A 20,624-nucleotide genomic window follows, 5' to 3' on the forward strand; every position below is an offset into this window, starting at 1 on the left:
CCACTCGTCCTTATCACTGAGGCACCGTAAGTGGCAAGAATGTAGTTCAGGTCTAAAACTTCAGAACAGCTTTCCCATGCCAAAGTATATTACTGGTGGACACATCCTCTTTTGTCAGGGTCATACCTAGGTACTGAAAGAGGGTTTGTAGGACTGCCCAGGACAATAAGAAGAAGACAAAGAAAAAAATCATCACCAAGATAGCAAAATCTAAGCTGTGGTCAGAGAATGGACAGAGAGCAACTGCAGAAAATCAAGATCAGCATTCTGGTTGGTCTCAGACCACAACCAATGGGACGAGAGGCCTACCAGCTAAGGAGCCTCAGTAAAGGGATGAAAACAGGTGCCATACTAAGTGACGTGGACTTACAGGAATTTTAACTGAATGGTGGTATGCCAAGACAGTGATTTGAGAGGCTGTAATTTCAGATTAGAGAGTTCCCAAATCCTTAGGCATTGTATGCCTGCCTCAGAAGAGCAGATAAGATTCCAAAAATTCTCACACTTCGCTGTTATTTCTACAGGACTTGGAACACCACTTGGGCCTTGCCCTCAGTGAGGTGCAGGCAGCCAAGAAGACCTGGTTTAACCGAACACTGAGCTCCATAAAGACAGCAACTGGTGTTCAAGGGAAAGAGACATGTTGAGAACAGCTGCTGCCTCCAGACACCTCCAGAAAACACACCACCTTTTGTTGCCTTCTTTGGCCAGATGTGTGATTCTGTGATATGTTGCAGGACCAGAATGAACCTAGGTCAGAGCTGTATAGTATATTGTTAGGTCAGTGGGCTAGGGCTCCTGCAGCAGGCTGCCAACCCAACTGATGCTTTGGGTATGCACCAGAGTCCTTCCTCCTAGTGCCATTCAGGCCTCTTTTCTGTATAGGAAGGAACACTTCACACAGCCAGACTTGGGGAATACCCCAATGTATTGGGTTTTCTTTTTCTAAACCCTTTAAAAAAATTGTGTGTGTGTGTGTGTATGTGTACACATATACACACATGCACACACTCTATCCTTTGAGTTGGGGAGCAGGGGTTCAGAAATTTGAGTAATTCTTATCTATCAGTGCCAGCAAAAGCCCCTAGGAGATGAGAAGCACTTTGAGTAGAAGGGTCTCATAGTCACAGTTCAAGTCACCTAATTTTTTTTTAAACTAATATAGTGCATAGGTTTTGATTTGGAATTATTCATATTGCTGAGCAATTCTATGCAACTCTCATAGTCGTGTCTTTTTTTTTTTTTTAAACAAAACAAAACATTAGCTGCCAAACTACTTCTAAAGGCTGGAATGGGCCACATGACTGTGAGACTGAATCAATCATGACACGGACAGCTCTTATTTTGTTTAAAGTGTACATATATATGTGTGTGTATATATATGTGTGTGTGTATAAATATATATATATATATAGATATATATATAGATACATTTCCCAGTACCCTGAACTGACAGTGTTTAAGTCCCAGACAACCTGCTAATCTACCACTGCCGTCTGTGGTCATGGGGCACTTCCTTTCACTTGAGGTTTATTGGGCTTTGTTCTTCCTGCCAATGTAGGAGCTGGCAAGAGCTCCATGACCTCTAATGTGTGCATAGCAGGTCGTTCAAGAGAGCAAGACTGAATACATGAAAGTCCCTACACACTGTAAAGTCCTACTTTCCTGGCTGGATCTCTGTCAGGCCTCTGAAGCCTCCAGGGGGGCCAGGTGTACATCTCACTGGTCAGGTGATGGGCTGTGGATTCTCACTTTAAAGCTATGAAATGGCAGTTTTAGCACCTTTTTTTTAATTAAAAACAAAACCTTTTGACTCTTAATTTATATGCTGACAAGTGGTGTCACAAGTGGCTCATCCTCTCTGCTCTGTGTGCAGGTAGCTTGGGTTTGTATATAAGGACACTAGTTATTTTTTCTTTCCCTGTTGGCTTTTCTAATGCTTGATGAGGTCATCTACAGTGGGGAGATAATAAGTGGCCTGCTCTTCCCCAGACCATCCCCTACACCACTTCCTGTGTCTGTCTCGTTCAGTTAACCCAAACAGTATAAGCCCATCTTAAACTAGGTGTGTGGACATTGTGTGCTAGGGTAGTTTGTGTGTCAACTCCATGAACTGAAATATAAATCAGTAAAACTGTATTACTATTTCTTTTGTTTGTTTTAACAGCATATTCATTAAATATTTTGGTACAAACAGCATTGCTTCATACAAAAGTAGTTTTATGTTTGCATATTCCTTTCCCACCCATTCCCCAGAAGTGCATATGGGAAGAACATATTAAGTAAAGGTTGTGTTATGCAAGAGATGCCTGCCCATGGCCCTTACTGAGAAGTGTAGTGCTGTGGGTCACAGTGCTTAAAATTAAGTCTTGGGCCGGGCGTGATGATGCTCGCCTTTAATCCCAGCACTTGGGAGGCAGAGGCAGGCGGATTTCTGAGTTTGAGGCCAGCCTGGTCTACAAAGTAAGTTCCAGGACTTTCAGGGCTACACAGAGAAACCCTGTCTCGATAAAACAAAAAAAAACAAACAAAAAAAAAAAAAATGGTCTCACCAGTTGAAGATCGGAGAAAGAACAGCAAGTAGCTGGTAGTTTAAGAAGGGAAGCAACTGAAAAGAGCAAGTGTTTGCTCAGACACAGGAAAAGCAGTAACAAGGGTGGGTATATCTTCACTGAGGTTCCTTTCTCTCCCTAGCTGGTCATCTCAACATCTCAACACCCTAGGTCCTTTACACTTTTTACTACACCTCCCTTCTCTGAATCTCAACTATTGCTTTGTAACCCTCCACTTGCCACAAGCCAGAATCTGGGCCTGGTCAAGTAGTCCCTGCCTGACTTCTACATAGTTGCTGATCCTTAGGCCTAAGCTGTGGTAAGTACTCTTGGAAAGGCCAGGAAATGGCTCCAAAGCACAGTTCACAGGGTGAAAGACATGCTTCTTGGGTCTACATTTGCTGGCTGGCTAGCTGTTCAAGGCTCCCATGTTAGGGAGAAATCTCCATCTTGAAGCTATACACCACCATCTAAGAAAGGGATCCATATGCCAGTCAATCTTAGTGTGTGAGCCTAAAACAACTCAAGATACTAAAATTTATAATTGGGAATATACCTTATAAGTGTATGGGATACACTGGACCACTGGAGGTACAGTTTTATAAGCAAGACAAGAAGGTAGTGATAAACTCTGCAGTGACTGGATTTCTTGGGTAGAAGCAAGAGGAAAATGTTAAGGAAGGATTGGAAAAAGTAGTCTAAGTCAGGTGGAGGCCCATGCAAATGACCTGGAAGATGTGGGGAACAAACTGCTGCAGAGATTAAAGGTAGTTTGTATTTGGGTAGTTCTCTGCTGATCCTTTATGGAGGGAAATGGAAAGAGAAAGAAGAGTATGAACGGAGGTAATAGAACAGAAAGATGGGAAAAGGAGTCTCGAAACTCAATTCTACATAAGCAGTAGGAAGATAAATTTAGCTTTCACTGTTTTGGTCCTAGATAGCCTTGGACAGAAGAGCTGCAGATGTGTGGGATATACATTTGCTAGTGAGTGGGTCATCTATAATGCAAAACTTCTCAATTTCAACACTGTTGGCAGTTTTGGTGTCCTGTGTGGCAGTATTCAGCAACTTACTTGGTCTCTACCTACTGGATGCCAAAAGCATACAACCCAAAATATCTTCAGGTATTGCTGAATATTCCCTAGAAGGCTCAGAGCACTAAATGTTCTTCACTTGTAACATGACTGGAGGCTGGGGGGTCATGGGGTGGGGGAAGAGACACATGCAGAAAATATGGAGAGTAAGCAAGTACCAGGACAGATGTATAAGGATGGAACAGGTCACAGATGAACCTTGTTTTTAGTGAGATATGGAAGCAGAGTTCATTATGCTGTTGGTGAGGCAGGTTTAACATAGCATTGCAGATAGCAAAACTGTACTGTGACAGGTGGTAGCAGGCACTTAAGAGAATGAACATGTCAGGCAGTTAAGAGCTGGCCCACTGTGTTCAAAGGTAGTTAAATACAATCTGCAGGCTGAAGGACAAATAAGAGTACGTCAGCAATTCTAAGTGGGGAGAGGGAGGAAGAGGCTTAAAACACTGGACAAGAACTCTAAAGTGCAAAGCCAAGTTGGAGAGGAAAACAATGTAAGAAGGGGAAAAAAGGATAATCCACACAAACCCCAATTAAGCACAGATCTAAATGACCCAAAAGTAACAAAACCTGAGCCTTTGTGAAGGGACATCGTGGTATGTGACAAGAGCCATTGGCTTAGAGTACCAGATGCTAAAATACCTTCTAAAGTGAGGGGAGGGAGTGAGGACTTGAGCTGGAGCATGAGTGGGGGGGAGGGGGACCTGTGATGATGGCTTAAAGAGGCCCCTTGGACTTGCAAACTTTATATGCTCCAGTACAGGGGAACGCCAGGGCCAAGAAGTGGGTAGGTAGGGTATAGGGAACGTTCAGGATAGCACTTGAAATGTAAATGAAGAAAATACCTAATTTTTTTAAAAGGCAGAAAATAAAAAGGTTAGAAATTTAAAAAAAGAATAAAGGGCACAAGTGCTAGGCTCTTCACTCCCCTATTTATACGTGAAGAGTCTGGACAAGGTCACACTGCTGTAATGTTGCCCTACAGTTCTAACTACCAACAGCCAGGATCTGTTCCCTATATGTACATTACATAGAAATTTGGAGCCATTAGAAGACATGGCCATGAGCATACACCCCACTCAACCTTTCTCTGACTGCCTGCCTACCTCATATGGGTTATCACTGCAGGAGGCCCTTAACTCCTTTCACACAATCCTTATCCTCTGTTCCCTTCCCTACCCAACAACCTTTTACTGTGGATTGAGCCTTGTGCCCATTACAAGCAAGAATGTTCTCTCAGGCCCTGAGAATGCAGTTGCAGTGGAAACAAGCTGGCTCTTCTGAGTCCCAACCAGCAAGTCTTAAGTGCAAGCTGATGGTGTGCAGAGAAAACATGGAGCCCTAAGTTTAACGGTGCTTCAAAACACAACACCCAGTGCAACTGTCTACTTACCTAACCAGTGGACCAGGTGTCACAGTAGATTCCAGCAGGTTTCCCAGAGCTGGCTGCTTGAGGAAGAGCTTCACCACCTTTGGAGTCAACTGCTTGCTGCTGCCCTGTAATGCTCTACTCTTCTGTTTCTGGTAATGCCTGCATCTTGCTAACTCATGGACCAGTTTTGAGGGTTAGAAGTGAAGAATCTAAAAGATTTAGATTGAGCACCCATATAACATGACACACCACTTAGGGCCAACTGGAAGTTTGAAATGTTAGAAACTACACAGGCTCCAAATCACTGACCATGTCAGGATGCATGCACCTACTCCCTCTGTATGAAGTGAAAAACCTCTGAGATGAAATGAGTTTGAGGAAAGGGAGTGAAGCTTGCATTTGATTCAATTTTATTGGTATGTCTGTATGTGCTTGGGTAAGTATGTATGTGTAGAGGCCAGAAGAGAGCATTGGATCTACTGGGTAAGTGATGAGACTGAACTCAGGCCCTCTAAAAGAACAGTGAGCCCTTTTAACTGCTGAAGCATCTCTGCAGCTAGCACTGTAACTTTTCAGTAAAGTGAGTCCTGTACAGAACAGTCCAGGCCATTCCTATTTGACACAGCGTTTATTTTTATTCATCCAAATGGAAAAGAAATGCAACATGTCAAGGCATTACAAAGTGCAGCAGCCAAACAAGGAGTCTATGGCAGAGTCCAACATATTCAACACAAAGGAGCCGCAGTGTGGGTGCTGCTCGCTGGGCTCGGAGCAGCAGGGTCCCTTTGGATGAAGGCCAGGCATCTCTGGGCGAGGCACTGATGATAGTCCACACATGCAGGCTGCTGCTTCAAGCACGCTGATACTTGGAAAGTCCAAAGTCTACATGTCACCACAGGCCCAGAAGACATGGGGCAGTCCATGGTGCTTGTGGTTTCCAATGTTTAACATAGTATATACATCATAAAATTATTGCCAAAGACTTTGCACTGCAAATTATACTATTTACACTGTGTACTTGGGAAAACAGTAAATACAAATGGGTATTTTAAACAGACTTCTAAGCACTAACTTGGCCAACATCAGAACCGAGTAAGCTAAAGCCTGGAGAAAAATGCCACCTGTATCTTTGCAAAACATAGGTTTTCACCTCCTGGACCTGAACAAAGTACTTGTTTTGAGCCTTGGTGTGCTTCATGAGCCCAGTGCTACTCCCAATTCCTGGGATATAGAGCAAGGACCCTAGACAGGCTGAGGATGCTCTGCCCCAGTCTGGCAGTTTCTACAACTAAGTATCCTTTCCAGAAACAGGAATAAGGGTAGATAAGCCCATCAGTAAAGACTACAGGGTGGCCTGTCACTAAAAAGCTGTCATGTGAAATGAGTTAGGAGGAAAACAGCGCTTCATCTCTTTAGATTTCTTGTGAGGAGTAATTGCTACGTGATGGCACCAGGCAGCCTGAGCATAAAAGATGAATGTTAGAGAAGGGGCTTCCTGTATCTGGTAGCAGCAACACTTCAGTCCAGTAGAGTACTTGTGAAATGTGGGCTCACATCCAAATCCTTCTTCACAGATGGATACCATCGATACCTTAGGGCATGACTGTGTTCAGGGGACAAGTTTACTTAGAGCCTTGTGTCCTGTTACTTATTCACTAAACCAGAATGTTTATGTCAACAAGAACCAAGTTCCTTGGCCAGAGTGGAAAGGTATGCTCAGCAAGGAAGGGTAGAGCATATCAACCACTCAGCCAAAGGCAAGAAGCCAGAAACTAGAAATGCAACTTTCTAAATTACAGGAAGAAACGAAGGCAGTCTTTCTAAAGACTCCTATCCTTACTCTTGATTCATTTCCTTGACCGATTGACAAGGTACAAAAACATTTTTTCTGGCTCCTACTACAGCATAAATAGCTAAGGGACGTAGTTTTTCACTTATTTTTTAATTTTGATCATCATCATGGCATTAACTGAAGGCTATGACACAGTCAACAGGCAAAGTTCTATCATTGACTGACCATGCCAAGTGACAGGAACCACCCTATAAGCTAGAGCACTTTTCAGAACTTGGCTACCAAATAAGAGAATATTCCTGAGCCGAATGTGGTGGTGCACACCCTGTAATCCCAGCACATGGGAGGCAGGGGCAGGCAGATCTCTATGAGTTTGAGAGCAGCCAGGTCTATATAGATCGAGTTCCAGGACAGCCAGAGATACACAGAGAAACCCTGTCTTGAAAAGCCAGAGAGAAAGAAAATATATTCCTGCTATCAGCTAAGGACAGACTGCACACTGCCAAGACTGAGCCAGTTTCCATCTATTCCATACTCAAATCATATTCCCTTCCATGAACTCAGAAACTTCTCTAGAAAATTTTGAAGAATACTACTATCAGCATCAGAGCTATCCCATATCTTACGAGGCAGCAAAATCCAAGGCAGCATATCTGTATAAGAACATTGATTCTCAACCTGTGGGTCGAGCCCGCTCTGGCATGATTCTTAACAGTAGCAAAATTATAATTATGAAGTAGTAACAAAAATGATCTCCTGGCTGGGGGTCACCTCAATGTGAGGAACTGCATTAAAGAGACAGCAGTATTAGGAAGGTTGAGAACCATTGCACTAGAGGAAGCTAAGCAAGGCCAACATGTCTCCTAGGCACATCACCTTGAAGGATGGCTGCAGATCACAAAAGCTCACTGAAAGCAAGCAGTTGTTGTTGGAACTTTCTAAATGAAAGATGCTTCTCAACCTGGCTAAAAACTGCCCTGAGGAAATTACCTAGAGGAGAGCAGGGTGCCCTCAAGGTCCAGGATGCACCAGGGCAGCACTCAACTTTCAGTAGAAAGCTGCAAGGCCTGGCTTTAAGTGAGTTTGCATTACATACAGCTTTCTTGCTCTGTGATTTGGTTCTAAAGGGTGTGGGGGGGGGGGGGGGGACACAGGGGTACATTCACAATTTTTCCTTTGCACACCAAGGCCCAAAACCCAAATTGGCCTGGATACAAAAAAAGAGCAAGGCAATGAAACACTGTTAGTGAAATTGTCATGTAACAGCACTCATTCATCACTAAGTCATCCTGGCAAGAAAACCTTCCAACATTCCAACTGCACTTTTCATCAGAATTCTAAGAGCACCTCAGCCCTTACACATCTAGTCCATACTAAGCAGAAAAGTGTAATTTGTAGTTCCAGGCATTGGTCTACCATAATCAGAACGACATTATTGAATGTAATGTGTCTGTGGTCACGTTACCCACCACCTAGAGAATAATCTGTGCCCCTCAGCCTGTCACCCAAGCAGCCCCAATCTAGCCCAAGTGCCTCTGAAAACAAAAACTTGTAGCTGGGACACAACCTCTCTACCATCTAGAGCTGTTCTTTCTGGGAGGAACCACATAGTCCCTCTAGGTCTAACAACATAGCTGCTGCCTCCCTTGGGCTTTCCCCACTCAAATGTCTTCCCTCCATTTGGAGCTCATCATGGACCTTCCTGAGCCCTACTCACTTTGGTATGTAAGTAATATGTGATTGAACACAGCCACACTCACCAATGCCTATACCATTCTGAGGTGCTTTCATGCTACAGTGGCAGAGTTTAGAATGTGACAGCAACTATGTGCCCTACATGCTCACTCCCATCCATCCATCCAGCTGTTTACCATTCTCCAGTGTGGTGAGTAAATTATGGAAGGATTCTGGAAAGGAAAAGGCTATCGGCATAGGATAGGAGGAGGGCTGCCAAAAGATTTTCACTGTAACCAATGAGAAGGTGATATCTGTATGTCCCTGGAGTTCTCACTGCTCAAAAACTGACAGACTTGGTGTCCCAAATACCTTTAACCTTTCCAAAGATCTGACCTAAGGCCTCCAAATAATAGCAGTCTAGTCCCCAGCAGAGGTACATAAATTCAATAGTGCAGAAATCTATCCTGATTCATTCACTGGTGAAGTAACAGCCTACTATGTACAAGGCCCTAGTTTTGAAGCGTGACACTCTCTCATTCCCAGCACTGAAAAAAATACACCTCCTTGTGATTCCCACCTGGTTTCCTGTCCATAACACCCAGGAGACATGGCTAGATGGATATTAACTCACAGCTAAAGCCCAGAGTAAATCTTTCAGTAACCACATACCTTTTTCCTCTGTAAGAAACTCTGTAAAGAAAATGTACCTTTCCAATGGCTAAAGACTATACTCTACAGATGCTGATTCCCAAAAGGCACTAGCCCTTTTACAGGCTAAATCTTTAAAATTAAAAAAAAAAAAAATCTATATGAAAGCAAAAAGACAGACCCCAGTATAAAGGAATATTCAATACCTATCATGTTGTGATGGGCAGAATTAGCCTTATTTAAAAAAAAAAAAAAAAAAAAAAAAAGAGTAAAGATATCAACTGGCTGGCATCAAACTACCCAGTCCATTTTGAGCCCTTGCTCCACCCCAGTGGCTATAAACACTACCATTGCCTTCCTGGTCAGAGGCAGCACCACTCTCTCCGATAGGAGAGAGATCTATCAGATCTGCTTATGAAGAGACTGCTACCCCATCTCTACTACAACTCAAGCAAATCCCTTCATCCTTATCTGGGCATGGCAACAGCCCCTTTCTCATCAGTCACAACAAGGTTCTTGGCTGTCTGGATGTTCTTTCACAATTTTCTCACCACACTGAAGAATTGTAATCACAAAGGGCACAGCACCCAGGGATCTTCAAACAGTGGTTCTGGGAAATACCTCCCACCTACCATCTCGCCCTACTAACCATGCTGAAGCATTTCATGAGGACTAGCAGGCTGCACTTTCTTCTGCTCACAGATGTCCCTGCCAAGGACCCTTCCAGAATCCCCTCATTGCTCTGTGCTGTCCCATCTAAAGGCCTGCGGACTTGGACCAGGGCTACTGCAATTGTGACTCAGCTCTATGCACTTCCTATGCTGTAAGTCAACTCACCCACCTGCGTCTTCTCCCAGTGGTCTGCAAAACTGAAAACAGGTCTATTAGGCATCCTGAAGCCAGGACTAGCATCTCTATGAGCGGAAGAGCAGAACAGCTGGCTTTAGCAATTCCACTACAGCTCTGATTCTGCTCACACCTCTTGCCATGCACTCTCTCCCTTTCCTGCACCTTACACATACATGGCCATCCTCCTAAGCTGAAAAACTTGTGACATTCCCAACACTGAGCAGAGCCAAATAGAGGGTTACAAAGTAGAATGAAGCCAGGCAGTGGTGGCTCCCACCTTTAATCCCAGCACTCGGGAGGCAGAGGCAGGTGGATTTCTGAGTTCCAGGACAGCCAGGGCTACACAGAGAAACCCTGTCTCAAAAAAAAAAAAAAAAAAAAAAAAAAAGGAAAAGGAAAAGGAAAAGGAAAAAGAAAAAGAAAGAGAAGCTACTCCCAGCACTGTCTCCCAGTCCTGTCACAGGTGATCACAATGGACATCCTGTGGCTTTTGACAGCTTCTCATTGCATAGCTAAGGCTGGCATGAACTCAGTCTTCCTCATGCACCACCAAAGGCAGCTCATAGCTTCAGCATATGCTATCACATCCCACAGTACACTTCTTACCTTCTGTTCTTCCAAAGCACCTCACCTGCCCTCATGTGGCACCTTCACATCAAAATGCCCACTTGTCTACTCATAGTTGTCTTCACCCTTCTGGAACCACATACAAGTAAATAAAATCCTTTAAAATAACCGGTAAGACTTATTCAGGTTTGCCTAAGGCCACCCCTTCACTAGCCTTGACATCCTGGTCCTTTGATCTTGTTTCCAAGTGATGTAAGCCTTTCTAAGTTCCTCAAGTGACATTCTCCATACTTTTGTTTTAACATCTCAAAGGAGGATATCCATGATTTTTCTTAATGTAGACTAAAGTACGTATGACAGATCCTACAAAGCAGAGCCCTAGCTGGGCGTGGTGGTGCCCGCCTTTAATCCCAGCACTCGGGAGGCAAAGGCAGGCGAATTTCTGAGTTCAAGGGCAGCCTGGTCTACAAAGTGAGTTCCAGGACAGCCAGGGCTACACAGAGAACCCCTGTCTCGAAAAAAAAAAAAAAAAAGCAGATCCCTGTGTGAGACTGCTCCAGAAAGTACCACTGTGAGGATGATCCTTTGGTTAAATAAGCACATGCAGACTAGCCAACTTCCCCCCAAAGACCACATTTCTAAAAGCCCAGGATCTCTCAAGCAGCATCCACTAAGTTGCACTTCATTATATACAGTTTTGGTAACAGCACAAGACTATAAATATTCCACTGTGCCATTTCCACAGGAACCAGGGAGAGCATGAGCTAGGACAGGAAAGGGAAAAGAAGAGCTGCATTGGTTTCTGTTTATTCCATTTTGTAAGGCACACACTGTATAGTCTCAAAGTCTAGAAGAAGAGTTAAATGGCCTTTGAGAAGGAAGCAGGGTAGTGAGGAATGCACAGGACCAGGTAAGCAGAACATATTCAAGAGCATGAGGACTCTGCCACCAAGCACTATGTAATTGAGTAAAGTCACTTTACTTAAGGCCCTTTCCTAGTAAGAGCAAACTTCTAAGTCCTTCAGTTACAGGATTCAAAGCCAATTCCTAGTAGAGTTTCTGTTAACCCTAAGAGCAGCACAGAGATGTAATTTCCTCTGTGTGGTTCAATACTCACTAATTAGAAGCCACAGTGTTTTGCCACAAACAAGCAGGGTGGTTTGCAAAGACCTCTGGGGTTTTAGTTCCATGAAAAACAATATTCCTTGCATCACTATTTCTTTAGAGCTAGAAATGGACCACAGAAAGTGAGAGGGCTCTGCAGTGCTCTGCGTGCCATCCAGACCTCTCATTCCTTCACACTTTGATGCTCTAGAACTTGGTTAGAATAAGATTCTTTCTTCCTATTTCCCAATGGAGCACAGCATGCTTTGCAGAAAAAGTGTCAGTTGGCAAAGATGGTAAGAGCTCTGGCAAGGTGGGATCCCCACATCTTCCTGCCCCTAAGCAATTGGTTATGAAATTGGGAAGTGGCCTGTAAACAACATGGTGAGAAGCAAATATATCCACAGAGCCTGCAGCTCTCAAGTAATGTTCACTGAACCTTAGGCCCAAGATGGAGGAAAGACTCACATTCCAAACTGTCAAGTGCTCAGCATGGGTCTTTTGATGGGCTACCTACCTTAACTACACCTGACCAGGTCTACCTCTTTATACCAGATCCCAGGAGCAAATCCCTCAAACTCCATCATTACCTTTCTCAAGCAGAGAATAAATTCCCAGGAAGAAGAACTTATTAGAAAATAGGTATCCCAGTCTCTTGATACTTCATCCAAACAAAACAAGCTTTCGACACAAAAGCTTCCTCTGTTCAACAGTCCACTTTCTCTTCATTCTCTGTTTGTTAGATATCCTTTTATCATCAGTGACCCCACCCCACTCCCAAGAAGCAAAAATCCCTGTATTCTGTTCTGCTCAGAAATATGTTTAATACAGGAGGCCTAGAAATCAGGCCAGCTTTCGCTGCTGCCTTCTAATTTGTAGCCTGCTGAGCAGAGAGGAGCTTTGGTACAAAAAACAGATGGGATTCATTCCTGTCTCTAGCAGTTAACCCTGAATATTAGATTCATGTCTAGATCAGAAATAACAGCACCTCCAGGAGGGCTGCCTGAGAATTAAGACTGCCCCAGTGCCACATATGCCCACAATACCAATTCTAGCAATGTTCCTTCCTCATTCCCAATCTGGCTTCTTAAATCTGCTACTCACACTCCAAAATAGCTCTTCCTGACCCCAAAATAGTTCCTGTCAATTTCAGTGTTATTTTATACAGTTGTCACATGAACACTGTAGATGACAATATGTTATGATGTCAAAATGTTGGCCAAGCCTAAGTCCTACACAAAGACTGCCACTAACTGAACTACTTGGAATAGTTAGTTGTTGTATAAAGGAAACTAGGAAGGAGAATATCGAATGAAGAAGAGGGCCAGCAACATCCCAATTGCAACTGTGCTGAGGCGATGTGCCACTGATGGCCATGCAGCAGCAAAGAGAAGATGTGAACCATTCCTCTTCACTGCAATGGGGGCAATCTTTACGACACCCCTTTGTGAGGCAACAAAGCCACTTACACAAATGGTAAAGTTCTAAGAAGAAAGGCCATGATCCTCCTCTGATAACTGGTCAGGGCTTTTTTTGTTGTAGTTTGTTGTTTTTTTTTGTTTGTTTGTTTGTTTTTTGTTTTTTTTTAAGATTGTTGTTATTATTGGCAGGGGTTGTTTTTTGATGTGTATGCATGCATACCTACATTAAGAACCTTGCTTCAAATGTTGGATAAGTGAGATGAAGAACCTACCAACAGTTTCAGCTGGCCTCCTTAAAGTTAATCCTTGTCCAGAGTTTTTTCTAAAACTACAGCATCTTGGAATTCAATCTATGTTTCCACATAACTCACCTCCTACCAGCCTGGGACTCAACCTGTCCACCCTCTTCTGTGATCAAGTCTTTGCAAGCATGTGTGAGCCAGCACTTCCATGGTAGATACAAGCCCTTTACTCAGTTGAGCAGCAGTAACTTCACCATCAACACACTTGTCCTTGTAATAAAAAGAAACTTCCCAATTGTATCCAAATAGGTAGATAAACAGATAGAGATAGAAATAGAATAGTAATGCCCTAAGAGTATCAGATAGAAGGAAGGCATCATATGCTGATGAGTGTACATGTGTTCCACCGAATGTCCCAGCATGAAATAAGGTACAAGAAATCGAATGCCCCAGCATAACACAAGGTACAAGAACTCCTCAAAGAAAATGAGTCAACAGCATCCTAAGCATGCTTCCTATAATAACTTGTTCTTTACCAACAAACACACAAGCCTTGAAAACTTGATTCTGGCTGTTGTAGATTTTTTTATTACTAAAGTATGGGTAGGAAACTTGAATTGGCAGGTAGATGGTCTAAGGTCAGCCCTTGTGAAATTCTAAGCACCCATAAATCCTAAACAAGTATTTACAAACCCTGGGCTGCAAGTTGGCTGATTTAACTGCTGCAGCACAAATATGGGCAAATCTGTTCTGCCAAGTCTGTGAGCAAAGGAGTAAGCACAACTCTGCCCTAAGCAGGCCATGCACCTGTTGCTTAACCAGCATAGTCTCACTTCCCTCACATCCTTCCCCCACCTCGATCAGAACAGCAGAGTCAGCATTCACAGAGTACTTGCTGTGTAACAGGTACCATTAAAAGCTTTGAATATATAAAGTCATGAGATATCCGAGTTCCACAGAAATGAGCTGGAGTGAGAGAAATGCTTTGGCCCAGATTCTCATATGTTTTCTATTCTGTATCTCTAGCTGTGCTGTAAATCTTACATAAGACAAATTTATATTATAATTCTATTTTTAAAAACTTCAAACATTAATGGAAGCTGTTAGCTCCTAACTGAAATAGTGGTATGTGGAAAAGGATACTTATTTATATAATTAACCCAACATGAATTCTTTACTTAAAAAAGTCTTTTTGCAAAATACTATTTTGTAAAAGGGGGAACTCATCTTAAATCAGCTGTACTGTGCTCTGTAAGTTAGGTGGTACAGAAACACACACCCGTGCTGAAGTTCATCATGACAGCAGGTACTTGGGCCTGCTGTTCTCATTGACACTCCACCCATTTCCTTCCACAAGCCTCCTAGTCACACTAAGGAATCATGATGCCTAGCTGTATGATACCAGATGTTGCAGAGAACAAAGCTAAATAACATGGCATCTTTCTATCTCTAGGTGACTTGAGGGGGCATTCAAAGAGTGGAAATGAAAGGCAGACCATTCAGAGTAGGCTGCTTTCACATGTCACTCTGTTTACAATGTCCCTGGTTACAGGCTCCAAACAGCTTGGGAAGAAAAACTTAGTACTGACTCTTCTTCTCGACGCCTATCATTAGTGAAAAATAAAAACCAGGACAATTACAGCAAGTGATTTCTTATAACAGTAACATTCACCTGCCATTGAAAGAATGTAGTCAGGGTTTACATTTCCCATTGAGTTCTTTGCAGGACTATACATAGAGATGCCAAAAGCAGGGCTGCAGTGGTGCTGAGCTTCTCATCTTCTCAACACCCACTTGGACAGAACATGAGTAGCATAACCAGAGCGAAGTTCAGTCCATCACGAATGCCAGAGAAAATATGCTACTTGAGGAAATCCTCAAGTAACACCAATTTTGTGGTGTTGAAAAACCTACAAATATTCAGTATTTTATAATTACACTACTAAATGAATTAATAACTTTTGCCACTGTTAATACACTATCTTCCAAAGTAGGGTATTTATTTACAACAAGGCCAATTCCATCAGGAATTCCATCAGAAAACTTAAGATACTTGCACTGATCATAGCCTCTGTTCCCTGGTCCCAGAAAAAGGACCTGGCATCAGCAGGAACAGGATTACAGTGCACTGCACTTCTCTGCTCTGCTTTGTACAGCCTTTAACAGAAGCCGACCTCATGAACTGCAGGTTCTGTGTGAGAACAAAGTTTCAGCAGCCTTAATGCTAGAGATGAACAGAAACTGCTATAGAAAGAAATGTAAAGCATAAAATTCATTTATACATACACACACACACATACAGCTTTAGCACTTAACAGCTAACATAATAAGGTGTATTTGTGGATTAAGGTTTGGCCTAATACTGATATCCTATAAATGAACTCTGTTCATGACTGAATACAGTGAGAAATAATATTCTAGCTTCCTAACTTGAGACAGACAGTCAGACGGACAGACAGATTATCCGATTCCTTAAGCAGATTTGGTTTCTGCAGACTCAGTAACTTGCTGAAGTTGATTCTGCAAATAATTAGCTTAACTCAGCCAATTACATATATTTCCCACAGTTTATAGTTTTGTCTTTGATTCTCTATTGCTTTTTTAAATGGCTTCTTGCTGTTGCTGTATTGGAGCATGCAACACAGGTCAGAGGAGGTGATCTTCTTGAGATTGGCACTTGTATCCCTCAGCCTGTGCAGCAAATGCACATGAATTCTACAGCATGTCACCAGCATTACTGATTCTGATATCCTAGCTCCTTGAACAAGACAGTGCCCTGTCATTTTGACTCTCCTTAGATAGTGTTCCTACAACTGAATTGTTATATTCAAGCAGGTGCCTCTGTTATGTATAAATTACATATACATTAAATCCTACAATTCTACCCACATACACTGGACTCAGTGAATGTGTAATGTTTCTCTTGAATATAAAGCGTTTACAAGAGTATTAAAACAAATGCTGGAAATTACTATTTTACATTTAGACCATAAAAATTTAAAGTTAATGCAGTGACATAAGACCTAAGAGATCAAATACATCATATGATTGTCATATATGCAGGTTGTGTTAATTGGTTATTGTTTTCTTTAATCAGAAAATAAAAGAGCTTACCTTTGAATACTGAGATCACAGCTTACAGTCACTATATCTCAGCCTATTTTATACAAGTGATATGGCTACGGAGGTCCGAGGAGAACGAGAATAAAGTGAGATAAACGTGCTGAAAACTGCTTAAAAGTATTAACCTGAAATACACAGAGGGTCCAACACCAGTTTTAAAAATACATTAACAAGGTATTCCCAGCTCTTCAATTAATTACGGTGACTGATTCATGATTTTCAAACATTCACCCATTTAAAAAAAAAAGAAAAAAAAAGGAGAAGAAGAAGAAAAAAGAAAATGCTAATCCAAGCAAAACCATTAAGTATTTCATTCCCAGAGGGTAACAGTTTGAGGGATTACAAACAATCTCAGGAGCTACTTAACCCAACCCCTTACTTTGCCATACTATGCACCAAACCTCATCAGCATGAGGTATGTTGGAAATCTATGGAGCCATTATGAGGCACAAGAGATGTGGCGCTCCTGCAGCCTTAAGGGGCACAGGTTGCCAGCCACACCTCTGGTGAAGCGTCGGCCCCCACCAAAAGATATGGCTTAAGGAGGACACCTGTCTCGGATTAATTATAATACTGCTAGCTGGCAAAGTCAGAAAAGTAAAAGCTCAAGTTATGTACTAAAAACGATTAAAAAGTGTCAGAGGATATAGCACTGCTCACATAGATTCTAAATTCTACATTGGTCTGTAAACTCCCTGACAAGAGCTACACACTGAAGGGTTTACATCTAGATATTGCTACATGTCCAAAAGGAGAGCTTTAAAACAGACATCGTGGCTTTGGACAAAGTATTGCTCTTTTTTAAAATTCTTAGTCATTGATTTCAAAAAGGGTTAGAGTGGATCTGAAAGCTGGAAAGCCTTAGGGGTCACATTGCTCTTAAGACCAAGATATAAAATTGCCATTCAAGCCAGACAACCTGATGGTTCTAGAAGTCAGAGAAGAAATCTTGAGGGCCCAAGTGAATAATAAATGGTGCGACGCTCAGAGGCTGGCAATAGGGGCTGTCAATGAAAAAACCACCTACAGTGGAGAAAAGAGCAGAGAAGCAGAACTTTATGTTAATCTCATACAATTGGACGAAGCTAAGAGCTTCATTTATATTTCTCTGCTCTTTCAACTGTAAGTGGAATTTTCATTACAAAATGAAGGGTGGGACGGGCAAAAGGTGGGAGGACACTTAATTCATTACAGAATTTAAACAATTGAACTTGCATGGTTACCACTTCTAACATAGGGTCAACAGCTCCATTGTTTTAAGTAAAGCAGAGAAATGTAAAAGTTTGCAGCAACTGGGCAGGTTTACAACATGGTTAGTAACTTCCAACAAACAACAAAATTAAGAAGAAAGAGGGAAGACTTGGTAGGAACCATTTGAAATGACGGCCATCATGTTGGAGAACAGCACAGCTTCCTCCTCCATCAGAGAGGGGGTGAGTTATGAGGCAGAGTCAGAGACTGCAAAAGTCTTTTCTAAAGAGAAATCTCAAGGCAGATTCCAGCCTAGAGTCCAAATTTGATGGTCAATTTCAAATAACAATACAACTGCAACTGCCAATTAATAGTATTTCAAAAACAGAACCATTGTAAATATTTAATTAATTAAAAACTAGATACTAGCAGCCATGCTTTTTCTTCTCAGTGATGGCTCTGTTTCATCCATAGGTCAGCAAAACAAACCAATGAACATGAAAATTCCCAGCTGAAAAGGGCCCTGCTCCATTATGTCTTGCCACTAACACACATGATGAGAATGACAAGTTAAAGCTATTTTCAGCAAGTGACAAGGTTTTATTAAAGTATCACCCACCACTATTAGAAAACAAAGGTCAAGGAAAGGAACAAATGACTGTGTGATACACATCTGAGCAGTATTTGTGCCCGCAGGCTCATCTCGCATTCCCTTCCAAAGGAGCCTGGTACATTAAGTTTAGTAAGACCACTTTCAAGTGATGGGCACTGCTTGAAGTTTTGAAAAGGAATTTAACAGAAAAGTAGTTACTTCCTAAATCATTTTTAAGAATAGTGACTTGTGTCTGCAGAGGACTACACTTGTGCCTGAATGGGGGTGAGTACCTTAATGAAACCATTACCTTCTAGTAACATCATCAGCTTTCCAAACATGGTGAGAATGCAAGGAAGGACTTGGGTCTGCACCCTTCACAGACCAGCACAATGTTACTGGCTCCCAGTTTCTACCAGTATAATCAGGTGTCTTAAAAGTAAATGCTGACCCATGGCTGAAATCTGTCACTTTTCACAGCAGCACTCAACAAGAACTGGGACAATCAGAGAGCGAGTTTTTATGGGGATCCTGTTGCTGCTTTAGATTCTGATATCAAAGAAGAGGAAAGGAGACTCTTCAAGGAATTCCAAAAAAAAAAAAAAACCTGCTAATCATCTATCTACATGGAAAAAGTCAAGGAGTGAACACAGAGTCTTACAGAGTGAAGAAGGCCACAAGAACAAAAGAGGGTGATTGATTAATTTATTTTTTTAACTTGGAAATTCGTAAACTAAAATAATCACAATCCTCCTTCCCCATCTTTGGATGGTGCCATCATTTTAATAAGCAATGCTGGAATAACAGAATGTAACCTTATCATGGGGATGCTCTTGTACAAATGGAGTACAAAGAGCTTACAAAATGAATAGATTGAGAAATCATCTTTGCTTTGTTTTAGCAGCTTGCTTACAAATAAATGGGTTTCTAGGGCCAAGTTATTACTAGTTTTCAATTCCTTGAAATTTGATACCAAAACATATCAAAAATAATAAGATAAAACAATATTCAAACCCATATTTTATTGGCTTTAATTACACACTTCGTTATTTACAAAGTTAAAGTTTAAATGAAAAGTTTCTACTGTATTTAAAAAAAAAATAACTACAGCCCAAATTCAAGTGCCCTGGAGTAAGCACATATCACTCAGCTACCAATCAGTGACTGCATCAGGAACCAGGCAGTACTCTGTGTTACAACAAAGCAGTTTATTTGTAATCAGTGTTGAGACTCTATACATCCTTCACAAATTTAACTTTACATAATCTGATACTCTCTTAAAACGTCAACTTTGAGCTGCTAGACTTCCCTACAACGAAGGGGCTGGTATAAATTATTTCCAGGAATGAGGTACCGTTTCACAGAACTGGTTTCTTTTGTTTGTTTTCAAGTTTTAGAGAACTGAATTTGCATTTGTTAAAATCAAAAAGTAGGAAAGATGTTCTTTACAAATAATTTTGATCAAGTAAGTATGTGTTCAAAGAAAGCAGGATAAAAAGGCTTTTTCTCTAACATTCTGCATTGTACTGTATTGTTGTTCAATAGGAATGAGCTTCTGTCATTTACTAAAAGAATGAGTAGTGGGGAACAGGATATGTTGGGAATTTCATAACGGGTAACAGAACCATTCTCTTGGGCAAACCTACAGAGAAAAGAAACGGAGAGGACTCCAATAAAAATTTCAGGTTAAAAATTCTTACAGTAATTATCATTAACCATTTCCAGATTAGTCAGTCCACTTCATACCATTTTGGAAGAGGCCCACAAATCTCTCACAAATCAATTGCTCTTCTATCTTGATACATAATGTTTTCTGCTCTAAAATAAAAAGCCTGTATTATAGAATGACACTCAGAATGACATCTGAGTGAGCAGGCATGAATTCTAAAGATGTAAAGCAATGGTAGTGATTAACATTTTTGTCCTAAAGTGACTCAAGAAATACATATGGCACATGACATTTTAAAGGAAAAAATATGTCAAGATATAAGGTTTTCTGTGTGGGCCTCAACTCCCAGAAAGACAGCTTCAATCAAGGCACCACCAGGTATTTGTCATCTCAGTGGCTACCATTAATTTGGCATGGCAAATCTGGAAAGATTAATTGTTTACTTAATTTGTAATTAATACGTTCTTGTGGCCTCACAAACTCCTGCATACTAAGGAGGATTTGAAATCTGCCCCTGCCTTTATGCTGATGTTTACCCTAGGAGAAATCACAAAGCAGCAACAGCAGGTATTCAAGAGCACCAGATGATCAGAGGGAGATAACCCCACATGCAACAGCTTTACAAAGGCCAAAAGACATATTTACCTTACAGCCAAAATAAAGCATTGTTTTAGTAGATTTGCATCACAGTAACATTTAAAAACCCAATCTTTTATGTGAAAAATGGGGCA

At 41.6% G+C, this 20,624-nt stretch overlaps 2 protein-coding genes across 28 annotated transcripts in view; one reads left to right on the forward strand and one right to left on the reverse strand.

Moving 5' to 3' along the window:
- The window catches only part of Rabgap1 (RAB GTPase activating protein 1), a 130,158-nt gene extending 120,978 nt beyond the window's left edge, over positions 1 to 9,180 (forward strand). For 4 of the 5 annotated variants that reach the window (NR_156419.1, NM_146121.2, NM_001362956.1 and 1 more), the window contains exon 26: positions 525 to 2,197. Coding sequence is in view for 4 of the 5 variants with exons in the window: in NM_146121.2 (NP_666233.2) it covers positions 525 to 647 (123 nt within the window). In the remaining variant the exon portion in view is untranslated. Of the gene's footprint in view, positions 1 to 524 lie in introns of all 5 variants that reach the window. The other variant, XM_006497995.4, reaches the window with a different exon arrangement.
- The window catches only part of Strbp (spermatid perinuclear RNA binding protein), a 134,011-nt gene continuing 119,014 nt past the window's right edge, over positions 5,628 to 20,624 (reverse strand). For 6 of the 23 annotated variants that reach the window (NR_166614.1, NR_166612.1, NM_001379314.1 and 3 more), the window contains one exon: positions 5,628 to 19,866. Coding sequence is in view for 13 of the 23 variants with exons in the window: in NM_001379314.1 (NP_001366243.1) it covers positions 19,790 to 19,866 (77 nt within the window). In the remaining 10 variants the exon portion in view is untranslated. The remainder of the gene's footprint in view (positions 19,867 to 20,624) is intronic. The other 17 variants (XM_011239045.3, XM_011239043.3, XM_030248982.1 and 14 more) reach the window with 10 other exon arrangements.

The sequence above is a fragment of the Mus musculus genome, chromosome 2 (assembly GCF_000001635.26).
Source record: "Mus musculus strain C57BL/6J chromosome 2, GRCm38.p6 C57BL/6J".
In the NCBI taxonomy this organism is placed as follows: Eukaryota; Metazoa; Chordata; class Mammalia; order Rodentia; family Muridae; genus Mus; species Mus musculus.